General features: G+C 43.9%; 1 protein-coding gene across 3 annotated transcripts; it reads left to right on the top strand.

Moving 5' to 3' along the window:
• Nucleotides 1–571: 571 nt before the first annotated feature.
• slx4 (SLX4 structure-specific endonuclease subunit homolog (S. cerevisiae)) lies at nt 572–12,706 on the top strand. 3 transcript variants are annotated; one of them, XM_058639816.1, is made up of 13 exons: nt 572–1,481; nt 2,083–2,281; nt 2,763–2,975; nt 3,154–3,380; nt 3,931–4,226; nt 4,986–5,229; nt 5,519–5,685; nt 7,284–7,430; nt 7,710–7,879; nt 8,092–10,496; nt 11,003–11,102; nt 11,466–11,801; nt 12,050–12,706. In XM_058639816.1, exons 1-13 carry the CDS (start codon nt 1,037–1,039, stop codon nt 12,420–12,422), a joined length of 5,322 nt encoding a protein of 1,773 aa, XP_058495799.1. In that variant the 5' UTR covers nt 572–1,036; the 3' UTR covers nt 12,423–12,706. The 3 variants fall into 3 exon arrangements, with proteins under 3 accessions (XP_058495799.1, XP_058495800.1, XP_058495798.1); XM_058639817.1 differs by having other exon boundaries at nt 3,928–4,226; nt 11,006–11,102; XM_058639815.1 differs by having other exon boundaries at nt 3,928–4,226.
• The last annotated feature ends 18 nt before the right edge of the window (nt 12,707–12,724 follow it).

Raw genomic sequence — 12,724 nt, 5'->3', positions numbered from 1 at the left:
TCAAACCAGTCTAATCATTCTCCTCTGGCATCAACAAGGTATTTTTGCTGCTCACTGAATTATCTGGACCCTACTTGTGCATGAAAATCCCAACCAGCTTCTGTACTACTAAGACCATTCCATCTGGCAACAACGAGCTATGTCACGTTCAAAAGTCTGATTCTCGGTTTGATCTTATCGTCTTAATTGGTATCACTGAGGTGCTGATAGCCGATTGGCTGATAAGATATTTAAGTTGAAAAGCATTTAAGCAGGTGTACCTGATAAAAACTTTAGATATTAGTAAACGCTCACTATGGCAAGTTGTTCTCACGCCGACTTTTGGCCACTCTCCCAAGTGCAATATCATATTCGGGCATAGAAAATCCAGTTTTCCAGAAACACTGCAACACACTGGGAGCATATGCTTTACTTAACATCTCTGGACAAACTGGCCCCGTCTCTCTATACAGATTTTTCATTTTAAATGCATTCATGTGCTTTCTTCTTTTTGGTGAATGTCTAGGACCACAGTAGACGTAGTATTTGTGTAACACGAGCCTTTTACGTGCAACGCTGCTGTCCTTTTGTACAGCCCCGCATTGGTTCAACCGCCGTCACATGATCGGAAGCGCGAAATGAAGAAGTGAGATGTTTTTAAAATTAAACCGAGCCTCGTCAGACACCTGACCGTTTTATTCACAAACTGAACGATAAATAACGTTATCGTTGTGTTTTACCATTAGTCGCCACAGTAACAGACTCGCCGTGATGTGGGAAGCTTAAACCGAAGAGCCAATACTTTAAAAAAAACAAAACAAAACCGAGCAGCTAGCTGACTACCTGATATTCTCTGCAAACTAAACGCGTTTAAAGCTAATTTCTCAAGAAATAGTATCACAGTAGAACTCACGCGTGTGAAATGAATGATATCGTTTGTGTTTTCGAGTAAGGACTTAAGTTGTACCCCTTGTGGACCCTGAAGCTGACTTGGTCCATCTTGGACAAGTGAGGACATGTCGCTTTCGCCTTCCAGTGCGAGGATAAGTGAACCATAATGGATGACTCGGACCAGGATTTTGTAGACCTCTGTTCTAAGTTGCTGAAACGAGTCCGCAGGAAACCAGGTGAGAGCAGGCCGCCAAAGAGTGCAGAGCATCAGCCCTCCACTCAGACAAGTGAAGGCGACAAGAGAAGGAAGAAAAACAAGAAGGATGGAGACTCTGGCTCAAAGGTCACTGGGACCCAGTCTGTCTTCACCGGAACAGGCCAACATGCAGCCAGTGGAGAGACAGGAGGTGATTCAAGAGATGCTGGCCCTCTGGCTGCGGCCACTTCATCAACAACAACAGCAGCAGAACCCAGATTTGAAAGAGGTCTGTCAGCAAAGGACAAAGTTCTCCTCAAAATGCAGCAGTTCAAGAAAACCAGTCCTCCGAGGATGACGCACAGAGACACGAGACAACAGATGAACCTAGACGGTCCACAGCCACAAAGACAAGGTGAGGAATTAACGATTTGGGTAACAATATACAATTGTGATCTTTGTGACATGTATTGTAACTCCTAAATATGTACGCGATTTATAATTGTAAATCAAGTGTTCTAGATTTTAAACAACATGGAACCTTGCCACTAGACGCCATCAAATTATCAGCAACTCTTCTGTAATGTAAGATATTTATGTTTTCCAAAATGTATCTTTTATGGCTGTAACTAACAATTAACACTATCACTTAGTCTGGTGATAGTTTTCTCTATTTACCAGGTATTTTTATCCATAAAATATAGTGTGGACCAGTGTTTCCCAAACAAATTGGCTATATACTCATGTTATTGTCCACAAACTACTGATATTCAGTCATAGAGGAGCAAAAAAATCACAGAAGTGGTTTTTATTTGATTAAAAATGAAGAAAAATCAGTCATATCATGGTTGTCCTCAGTGTCAACAAATGGTACCCAAAGCAGAAAGACGCCATATCATGTTTGTTTATGTATCAAAATTCAGCCAGCAACAATGTTATTGCATTATTTTCCTAATATTGTGCAGCTCCCTTTTATATGTGTTTTGAATCGGGTTCACTCTGCTCTTTTTGTGCAGATTCTCCAGAACCTTGCAGCTCTGGTCTCCACATAAACAGTGACGAGGCACTGGCTCTGCGGCTGCAGCAGGAGCTGGACAGGGAGGAAGCACAGGCTGAGATGGTCGACCTGGAAGATGGAGGTCTTTTCTTCTGTCAGATCTGCTACAGAGATCTGTCTCATATGACTCCTGAGGGACGAACACAACATCTCAACAGGTATGGACATTTTTATTCCTATTATTGGTGCTTGATTGATGGGATCTGTGAACGTTCTCATACATCCAGGTCATTGTCATCTTCAGTACTTAGCTGATGTTTCATCTCATCCAAGAGGCTTCTTCCGTTCTAACTTGATTTATGGTGACTTTTCTCTTCTTTACTACCAGCTCTTGATGACTGTTGAAGTGTCTCCACACCAGTTACTGCTCCCCAATTGTATTTGTGTTATGTCAGGCCTAAGCATTTCTTAAGAGATGGTCCAACTGATCGTCTGAAGAAGCGCTTTGGCCTGAAATGTCTCCCAGTCAGTATTCAATTGGGAGTTATTGGGAGCATCACCTGATGTGTCCACCTGTGTGGACACATTTTGTCAATCCTGCCAAGCATCCAGTATTTATTTAATTTGGATGCGCATGCCTTTGTACACTCTAAGTATCCTGTTTGCCACATTAACAGTGAGAGTCATCCATCTTTGTAGGTGTTTAGATGACAGTGAGAACAGTGGCCTGATTCCTCCTCCTCCTCTTGTCCCTGACTGTCCCATCTGTGGTAAGACATTCAAGTCCCAAAAGAGTCGTTCCACCCACCTGAAGCGCTGCTCCTCGGAGATGGGCGTACCTCCAGCGGTGCTGCTGCAAGCTTTGCAGAGACAGGCGAAGGAGACTCCAAATGTCCCCACTGTCAACACAGTGTGAGTCACCCTCACTATTTCAGTCCAGCCACAAGACAATGGCATGCCAAGTGTTTGACCTGATTGTTAGATTTTCAGGTTCATAAATAAAGAGAAAATGTTGACATGTCATGTTTCACCACTTGTCCTCCAGCTTGTACATTTCATTCTAGCCATTGTGGGGTTTTTTTCCATATAGTGCACAGACGGCAGGGACGAAAAGGAAAGGCCCCTCGAAGCCAGGCCTCCCAGTGAAGAAGAAGCCCAGGAAAAAGGCTGATCCTGTGGATGAAGACACCATGGTTGCTCTGGCTCTGTCCTCCTCCCTGCTGGAACAGGAGAAGGAGGCACACAGAGAATTAAACACCAAGCCTGCTGTCTCTCACACTGCAGTGACCACAGCACTGAAGGGGAGGCCAGATGGAGGTATAGTTGTAGTATCACTACATCATCTGTATGCATCAAAACATTAATCAATAATGTTATAATATTAGTGGAAAAATTATAGGTCTCAGTGTTGAACATGCAAGGATACAACAGTTTTTTTCTGTTCATATTGACACTGTCTTAGGCACATCACATTTATACATACATACATATCAAAATAAGTACTGTATTGATTCAAAGTTGGCATTAATTCTTATCTAAGAAAACTGTTTTAATATTATTTTAATTGTTGTATATTTTGCATTTTACTATAAGTTCCTCAGTTCAGATTGATCATTGGTTTATGTTCATATTACAAATCAAAATCTTTGAGTTCAAGAACTGTTTATTATCTGTGAACTAAGCAAAAAAAATGGAACTTTAATAGAACTACAGCTTGTTTAATTTTTCTTTCAGTGCAGAAAAAATCTATAGATGTGACATAACAGTTTATTCCAAGTCATGGCATTTTCAGGTGTCTTCACAGACCTCAAGCAAGTCTCGCTGAGTCGGACAACATATCAACCCCTGTCTTCTTCTCTTGCAGCAGCTAAAGGACGTGGAAAGAAGAAAAGGGGAGTTGTCCCTCGTCCTCCTCCGATCCTCCTTGTACAGGATGCTGAGGTGGCCCTGGTGAGGCTGCAGGAACGCGTTTCTGCTCTCCTCTTACGTAACCGGATGCCTTCTCCCCCAACGCCGACCCGCTGCCCGAGCAGGCTGTGTGGTTTGAACAGTGTTGCCTCCCTCTGGCAGAAAAGTGCTCTGCTGAACAGCAACTCCACCGCTCTGTCTGATTTCTACACCACAGACCTCAGAGAGCTCATTACACCCTGGGAGACGGCAAAGGTGAGGCATGTGACAATTATGTCCGTCACTTTTTTTGAACTCAATGGAGAATGGAGATAAGACTAATCGACGTTTGGTCATGGCAAAGGAACGAAAATTGCGCAGCACAATTTTAAAAGTGTCTGTGGAAGAGAAATATTTTGCAAAGTGTTCACATTAAAAAAACAATTACAGTAGGTGTTCAAAAAACATGTACAAAAATCAGTGCAACCAAAACACAGCAGCGTCTGTGGTATCTGGATATTGACATAATCTGTGTCCGTACATGGAGACTCAATTATCCCACTATGACCAGGACAAATGTCAACAGTAGCATTACAGTATTGACTTTTTAAGTCGCCTCTTTAACACACCTGGATATGGATTTCTCTGCAGCCTGTTCTGCTCCTGGCGGTCAGCAGAAACTGTAGGTTTGGACGTGTAGGTTTCATTTTGTTGCAGAGAGTCAGATGATCATGTCATAAACCCTTTCGTCCAGTAAAATGATTCCTCTGTGCTCTCATGTGAATCTGAACAAGATGCCATTACAGATTAGTGATGGTGGTTAAGTTTAACACACAAAACTATGCATGACATGTAACAGGAATCAAATTGATGGAAAATGGGCATTTTATTGACTGTTTAAAAAAAGTACTATTAATTGTCTTTACAAATTATATCTAAAGGAATCTTGGGCAAAATAAGATACTTGTGTTGAGTATTTGTTTAAGAAGTGGCTGAGTTAAATAAAGAAAATAAAAACATCTCGTCCACCTTCAGACTAATGAGGCCTCCTGCAGCGCTGGTAACAAGCCCGAGTCGTCTCTACAACCAGAGAGCGAAGGGACTCCTGTCACAGGGTCCAGGGCCTCCATCCTGCCATCTTCCACTCACACAGCAACCTCCACCCCAGAGACAGGGCAGCGCCTAGTGGGCAGCCAGGCCCTACGGGACCTGATGGAGCTGGCAGAAGACGGCATGACCCTCACACAGTGCAGATACCCTGCCTCAGGCCACGCTAAAGGTAACATATTATTAAATATCAGTGTAGTATTTAAACATGTTTAATGCAAAAATGGACACAGACCTGTACAAGTTTTTCATCATGGTGAGTCAATGAGTCAGAGAAAAATGTTAATGATGTATTAGATTATATTGTCATTCATGGGTTTCACAAATAAAATGCATTTCTTTTGTATTTTGTTGTAATAATGCATCAAGTACTTGCTTTATATTGATCACGAGTACAAAACATCTAAGGCTTGGTAAAAACCAAACTGATCATAAGTTTTCATTATGTCTGTCTTCCTTAGACAAACGGAGCAGCACCAGTCAGTCTACAAACCTTCATCTCAGCGGCTTTGTCCTGGAGGAGGAGGAGGAGGAGGAGGAGAAGGCTGACCTGTGTCTGAGTGACTTCCTGACAAAAACGGCACAAGGAGGAGATAAAGGAGATAAAAAACGAGGCAGCCATCAATCAGTAAGACCTGTATTAATCATAAAAGCTGTAGTTGTTTTTCATAGAAATTGAGGATCTTCACTCTGCCATCAAATCTTTCTCATTCAAACAGTGTGAAGTGTTTGCCCGATAGTTAGCTTCAGATGTTATGTGAATAAATTCCTTGCAGTTCAGGAAAGCAAACTTAATAACAAACAATGTGGCAACACGTCTGCTCTCAGACAAACACACAGCTTCTCCTCATCTACACTGCGTGCTCAATTATTAGCTATATAACTCCAAGCTATATGAACTTAAATGCTGATTAGATTTAAACATTATTACGTGTGTGACCTAAAGTCAACAACACTGTATATCAAGGTGGGCATAATTATTAGGCAGCTTCTTTACCTCAGACAAAATGGGCCAAAAAAGAGATTTAACAAGCTCTGAAAAGTCAAAAAATTTAAAATGACACGCAGCCAAACATTTTGTTGTAAATATAAATAGTCACAAGAAACGTGTTGAGAAAAGAAGATCCAAATTAACTGCTAAAGACATTAGAATAATTAAACATAAAGCTACCAAGAACCCATTAACCCCCAGTGCCGTCATATTCCAGCAATGCATTCTACTTCAGCCAGATGAAATGAGAGTGAATCTTGATGGACCAGTTGGATGAGCCAGTGCCTGGATCACTAATGGACACAGAGCTCCACTTAGAGTCAGCCGTCAAATAGATGGGGGTGCGGTACCGGTATGGGCTGCTATTAATAAGAATGAACTACTTTTCGGGGTTGAAGATGGACTTAAAATCAACTTCCACACCTACTGCCCGTTTTTAGAAGATCATTTCTTCAAGCAGTGGTACAGGATAAAGTCTATATCATTCAAGAAGGCCATGATGTTTTATGCAGGACAACGCTCCAGCACATGCATCCAAGCAGAGGCTGCTGGCGAGACACACAGTAGAGTACTTAAAGATGACAGAATATTGACATGACCCCAGCCTTCCTCACTTGACCCAAACCCTATGGAGAACTTGTGGGATTTACAGTCAGTGCTCTGATTAAATAAAGTGAAATGGGAAGACTTTAGTTTTTCATATACTTGCCTAATAATCTTGCACACATTGATATTCTGATGACAAAGCCATAACTTACTTTTCCTTTGTTGAATATTCAGGTTTGAGGTTTATTAACAGTTTAGATTGACTGAGAGTACTGTATTTGTTCAACAATAAAGTTAATCCTCAGCAATACACAACTTGATTAATAACTGTGCGCACAGTGTACGTGAACCTTACTTTACTTAATGTACAGTAAATGGGAGCAGGGAGGCCTAACAGCTGTCATCAGTGACAATTTCTAACCTTCTATCCATGTTAATGATCACAGATAAAGATAAAGGTTTTCCAACCACCTGCAGTAATTCATTAAAAATAATGATTGGAAATCCCAAGTCTGACCGAGATGAGACCAAGAACTTGAAGAAAGTCTTGAGATTGTGGCCGACCTCAAATACTACAATTTCATCAAAAAATATATTGAATCAGTCTTGATTTATATAGCACTTTTCATACATATAAAATGCAACACAAAGTGCTTTAGAGTGAACTGAGTCCAGTGTTTCCTCTCTAGGTTGCCGTTTCTAGACTATCATCTGACCTGAACAGCATGGTGAACAACCCTCAGCTCAGCGATGTGCAGCTCCAGGTTGACAGTGGAGAGGTCTACTTTGCCCATTCCTTCATGGTGTATGCTCGCTGCCCCCTGCTGGCAGAAATGGTAAAAGTCATCACTGTGTGTGTGTGTGTGTGTGTGTGTGTGTGTGTGTGGAGATGTGTGTTGCAATCATAACTGAAGCCCTGTTACAAACCAGAGATGAACAGTTGGGTATAAATGAATTGTTGTTCACAATTGATCTGAAAGTTTTAGTCATTTATGCACTATAAAGCTGACCTCTGTCTTTCTTATTTGAATCTAATATCTGAAATATTGAATTGAGCATTTATTTTGCCCCCTATGTCATTCTCTGTCATTCACGACCTGTTGTCTCTGTGTCAGGTACATGAAAGTGGTTTTGGGGTGCAGGAGGAAGGAGTGCCTGCAGCTCAGAGGGTGTTGATGAGTGACGTCCCAGGACAGGCAGTGTTTGCTCTACTGCAGTACCTTTACACAGCTCACTGCTCCATCCCATCCTCACTGCGGCCTCATGTACAAGAGCTGGCATCCAGGTTAGAGTGTGTTCCTGTTCTGGCTGAGCTGTATTATTAATCTTCCAGCTTTTTCACTCATGTATTCCTCTTTAATTGGTTGTTTGTTTCTGTAGTTTTTCTTTGTGGAAGAGGGGCCTCTCATGTTTAACCATTTTTATTAACCCCAGATTTTTATTATGCATTTATTTCTGCAATTATTCCTCATTCTTCTCCTTTTGCATTTCATTCAGATTTGACTTGCAGGAGCTGCACCAGCTTTGTGAGCTCCACGGAGAGGAGGCGCCACCTCAAGGGGATAAGGCAGACTACGCAAACCAGGGCGAGGATGTCAATGACCAAACAGACCAGGCCTTCATGGAGCTCCTGCGCTCCATGTGGAATGATGAGGAGGAGGATGAGGAGGATGAGGGCACAGATTCCGATGGCGGAAAAGATGAAGAGAGAGTGTTGGAAGATAATCGTCAAACCGGTGATGTTACATCTGGCGAGAGAGAGTTGTGTGAGGAACAAGTGAACGAGGAGGAGTTGGAGGAGATCTACAACTTTGCCGCCACTCAGAGAAAGAGGGTAGAGGAGAACGACAGCATAGAGGAGGAGGAAGAGAAAAAGTTAGCTGATGAGGAAGACTCCTTCACAAAACTGACAGAATCTCAAAGAGGCATCAGTAAGACACCCCTATATCCAAACTCAAAACTTGAGTCACATCCCAGCCAGGATTCCAGCTACAACCGCGTCTTCTCAGAGTCTTTTGGAGTCTATGAGGAAGAGAACATTTCACCTGGTCCATCAAAAACACAGACCTCTCAACCCCAGAAACAACTGTCCTCCTGTAAACCTTTAGGTGAACTCCCTGTCAGAACGTTGCTTCAGTTCTCACCAAGCATTGTCGATGACTTTTCACCCAGCCCTCCTCCCAGTACATCCAACCTGCCTGTGGCAGGTGTGTCTCCTGCTCAAGTGGGGGACTATGGTGGTGGTGGTGGTGGTGAAACAGATGCTGTTGAAGTGGATGTGCCTAAAGAATGTCGGTCATTGAAACGAGAAAGCCGAGGCTCGTGTGGCATTTGTGTTCCCGCTTCTCCTGATTCAGGCCTGAAAAAGAAGGAACCTGAGCTCATAGTTCTGTCTGACTCCAGTGATGAGATGGAGGTGGATGTTGCTGTTCTTAGTTCCCATAGTCCACATTCTTCTTGTGCTAAGCTGCAGACATTCACCCAGATCAGACCTCAGTCAATATCAAAACCTAGTGAAACCATCATGGAGAATAAAGTGTCCAGTAGTATAGAGCTTAGTTCTAATGATCCTCCTGATGGTCGTCCAGGTTTAGGTTGTGATCAGAGTCCAGTCGACTGTTCTCTAGAAGTGTCTTGGCTGATCCCGTCCACACCAGTGCATCCTGGAAGATGCACCAAGAGCAGCTCCACTCAGACCAAAAGCAGCACATGCAGGACACAGCTGTTCCCTAAAGGCGGCATTTCCTCGCCCTCCTCAGTTTTTTCCTCTCCCGCTCTACCATCTCATTACAGTCTTCACAACTCAAGCAGTGGAACCCGAGTTTCCAGCAAAACTGGCCCAACAGAGGGCAGCATTCCTAGGCTGAACCTGGAAGAAACCGTTCCCTGTAGCTCTGGTTTGGATCCCAACCTTTCTTCTAAAAGTGCCAGCGGCTTTGGCGTAAATAAGAACAGAGAAATGTCTTCAATGCCTCAACATCAACATAAGCCTCATCCCCTCAGTGCTTCCTTAAAGCAGGATACACCGCAGCACGCCCAGCCACAGCCCTACAGCAGCACTCCCCTGCATACAGAGCTCCAACAGCCCCCTGTCCTTCCTGGCACCTCTCCACTCACCAGTAGCCTTGATAAACAGAGGATGATCAGTCAGGGAAGGGACAGAGCTTCATCGGAAAGCCTAGAAAAGACAGAGTTAGGGAGCTTTCATCTCTCCCCCTTATCCAACCCTTCAGATCCACCCTCTCCTTTGTCTTACAACAAAGGTCTTCATTGTCCACAGAAACACAACAATTCCTCGAGTGACAGCCGATGCCCAGAAGAGTCGAGCAGTCGAACAAACACAGGGGCTGAGCTCAAAAGGAGAGGAGGAGATGAGGAGGGAAAAGGTGAGAGAGAGTGTAAAAATAGAGACACGCATGATGAGAGTGAAGGAGGTGGAGAACCAGGTGTTGTGGAGTCCAGTTTCCAGCAGAGCTTCATGGACGAACCTCCCATAGCTTTCAACGACTCTTGGGGCCTCGACGCCTACGCAGGAGCCGACCCCGGCTGCTTCAGCCTGAGACTGGAGGACAGTGGGGGGTCCAGTCAGCAGGAGCACAGCCTCGGACGAGGAGAAGCGGCCAAATCGTCATCCTCCGACTGTCAGCCTGCACCATCTTTTCACCATATCCAATCGGGGAAGAGCTGCAGCAGTGTGGTTCAGTCCTCTGCATCTAAAAGCCACTGCGCACAACCACCAGCCAGCGTACAGGCTCAAAGGAAACCCTCCCTCACCCCATCACCACCAGAGATAAACAACAGCCTCATGGACCCCAAAATATGGGACAGCTGGGAGGAGGAAGATGAGGAGGTTCTCCCTCTCAATCAGAGGGTGAATCCCTCAGCTCAATTCAGAACCCCAGGTATGAAGTCATACCATAGCCTAATTTAATTGTTTTTACTTTAAAACACAGTAAAACTATAGTTGTTTTAAAAACTGTAGTGCGTAACTTATAAATAAATGTCTGTTACATTCAAACCACAAAGTGGTTTTGTTTTATGTCAAGACAGACGGAGGCAAGAGCAACATTGTGTTGATAAATTGAAATGGCTGAAGATGGTCAGATGTTGGGTCCTCTGGCTTTTGTCACTGCTGTGATTTTCATTGATTTATTTTGTATAGATGGAAAAGTTGTGCTTTGTTTTCAGCAGACCTAGTGTGTCTACCTATAGAGGTAGTGCAAGATACACTCATAATGACATAGCTTTATGGTTTGTCTATATTCCCAACGGCTTCATGCCTTTTTGGGAAATATGGGGGAGTGCAGTGGATGAATAAATCTTCAGGAAAACAGGTTGCAAACCAAGTTATTTTCTTGACTAATAACATTCAGTGATCGTCACATCAGTGTTGGTTCTGTCTCAACAGCAGCGTCGCACAATAAAAAGCGTCGCTCCGTGGTGCCCATCACTCCCATGCCTCACTACTCTGACATGGACACGCCAGAGCTCAAGAACAAACTCAACAGGTGGGTTCCTTCGCTCTCATCTCCGTCCTCATGGTAAAGATGAGGTATAAGAAGGTATGCATGGGCAGCTTACACGGCTTGGGCTGAATCCATTCTTGGACACAAACAAATTGATATGGCCAAAAAAAGGTCAGATCATTAAAGATCGGCAGTGCTGTCACTAAATACACCAGACTCCTGTTAAATATTGAGATTTTGGACATTTCCTTGGAGATTAGCGCATGTTTTCAGGATTTTGAAGTCTTTTTAACGGATCTACAGTTTGTCATTGTTCGGTTTGATTCTTGTGTCGGACGTTTCTTTCAGTCCGTCTGTGTGTTTGTCCACGTGTCACAAATGCTTCTTACTTCGCCCACTGTACAGCTTTGGTGTTCGGCCTTTACCAAAGCGCCAGATGGTCCTCAAACTGAGGGAGATCCACCAGTACACCCATCAGGTGGTCAGCTCGGACTCTGACGGTGAGGCACCCTCAGCAAGACGCACTCTTCAAGTAAAGCCCCCTCCTAAAACCAGTTCAGCAGCCACTGGCAGCAAATCAGGCTCCTGTAGCCAGACTGTGACGTTCAAGGAGCCCAGAGCACCTGCTGCTGTTTCCCCTCTGAAACACAGAGGAGAGGAGGAGGAGAAAGAGGGAGAGCCGCTGTCTGCATCGCAGGGCTCCAACACTTCTTCAACAGCTGCCAGTGAAGAATCTGAAAGGTATGATTATGATACAATGACATGGAGAACTCACAGTAATGTTTAACATTGAAGTTTAGAGCGTTTCCACACAGGATTGGGACCTAACAGCTGTGTAGTCTAAAGAAAACCACTTATCAGGGACCTGTATCAGTACAGGTTTCCTTTTTACGTTTAAGAAATACTTTGTTCAAGAAGCATTCGTGCGCCAAATGATGTTTTACTTTGTGCTGGTTGAAATAACTTCATTAATTTGCCTCAATCATCAGGTCCAACCCAGAGTTTTGTCCCTCTACCGATGGCGACTCAGACAGCGATGGTGGCATTTCTGCCTCCCAGGCTGCGACCCGCCACCAGGATCGCCTCCAGGCAGTGCGCGCCTTCATCCTGTCAGACTCCACGCTCTACAGTCAGATCCTCCAGTACCAGCCTCTAGTTCTCTCTCAGCTCCAAGGGCGACTCAAGGCGGCCGGGATCCGCCTGGGTGCCGCCAAGCTGGTCGATTACCTGGACTCCCAGTGCATCACCTTCACCACAGCCAAGCCAGGTCACTCCGCTCCCAGCCGCAGGAGAGGCAAAAGGACAAAGGCAACGGTTGTAAGAGGAGCAAACGGCAAAAAAGCTGTCTCAGTTCCACTTTAAAAAAACACTGTGGCTGCAGGTAACGGTGGTTTTTAGTTCAGTGTTAAGAACATTTCATCTTAAAATGATTTTCAAATTAAATTATGAAGAGTTTTAAAAGGACCGCGTGGCTGTTGGCACACGGAACGGTTTTACTACTTTGTTTAAAACTATGAAAACACAGGAAAGGTTTTATGTCAAGTATTGTTTTAAAAGTTTAACTGAAAATAAAAAAAAATGGAAAAAGAAAAAATTTGCTCCGTCATCTCCAACTGTTAACACACTATCTGTTAATCTGGTACAAAGATTTATCTTTAACCTGC

The sequence above is a fragment of the Solea solea genome, chromosome 10 (genome assembly GCF_958295425.1).
Source record: "Solea solea chromosome 10, fSolSol10.1, whole genome shotgun sequence".
Lineage (NCBI taxonomy): Eukaryota > Metazoa > Chordata > Actinopteri > Pleuronectiformes > Soleidae > Solea > Solea solea.
The sequence above is the reverse complement of the archived record's forward strand: the minus strand, read 5'-3'. Positions and strand labels throughout refer to the sequence as shown.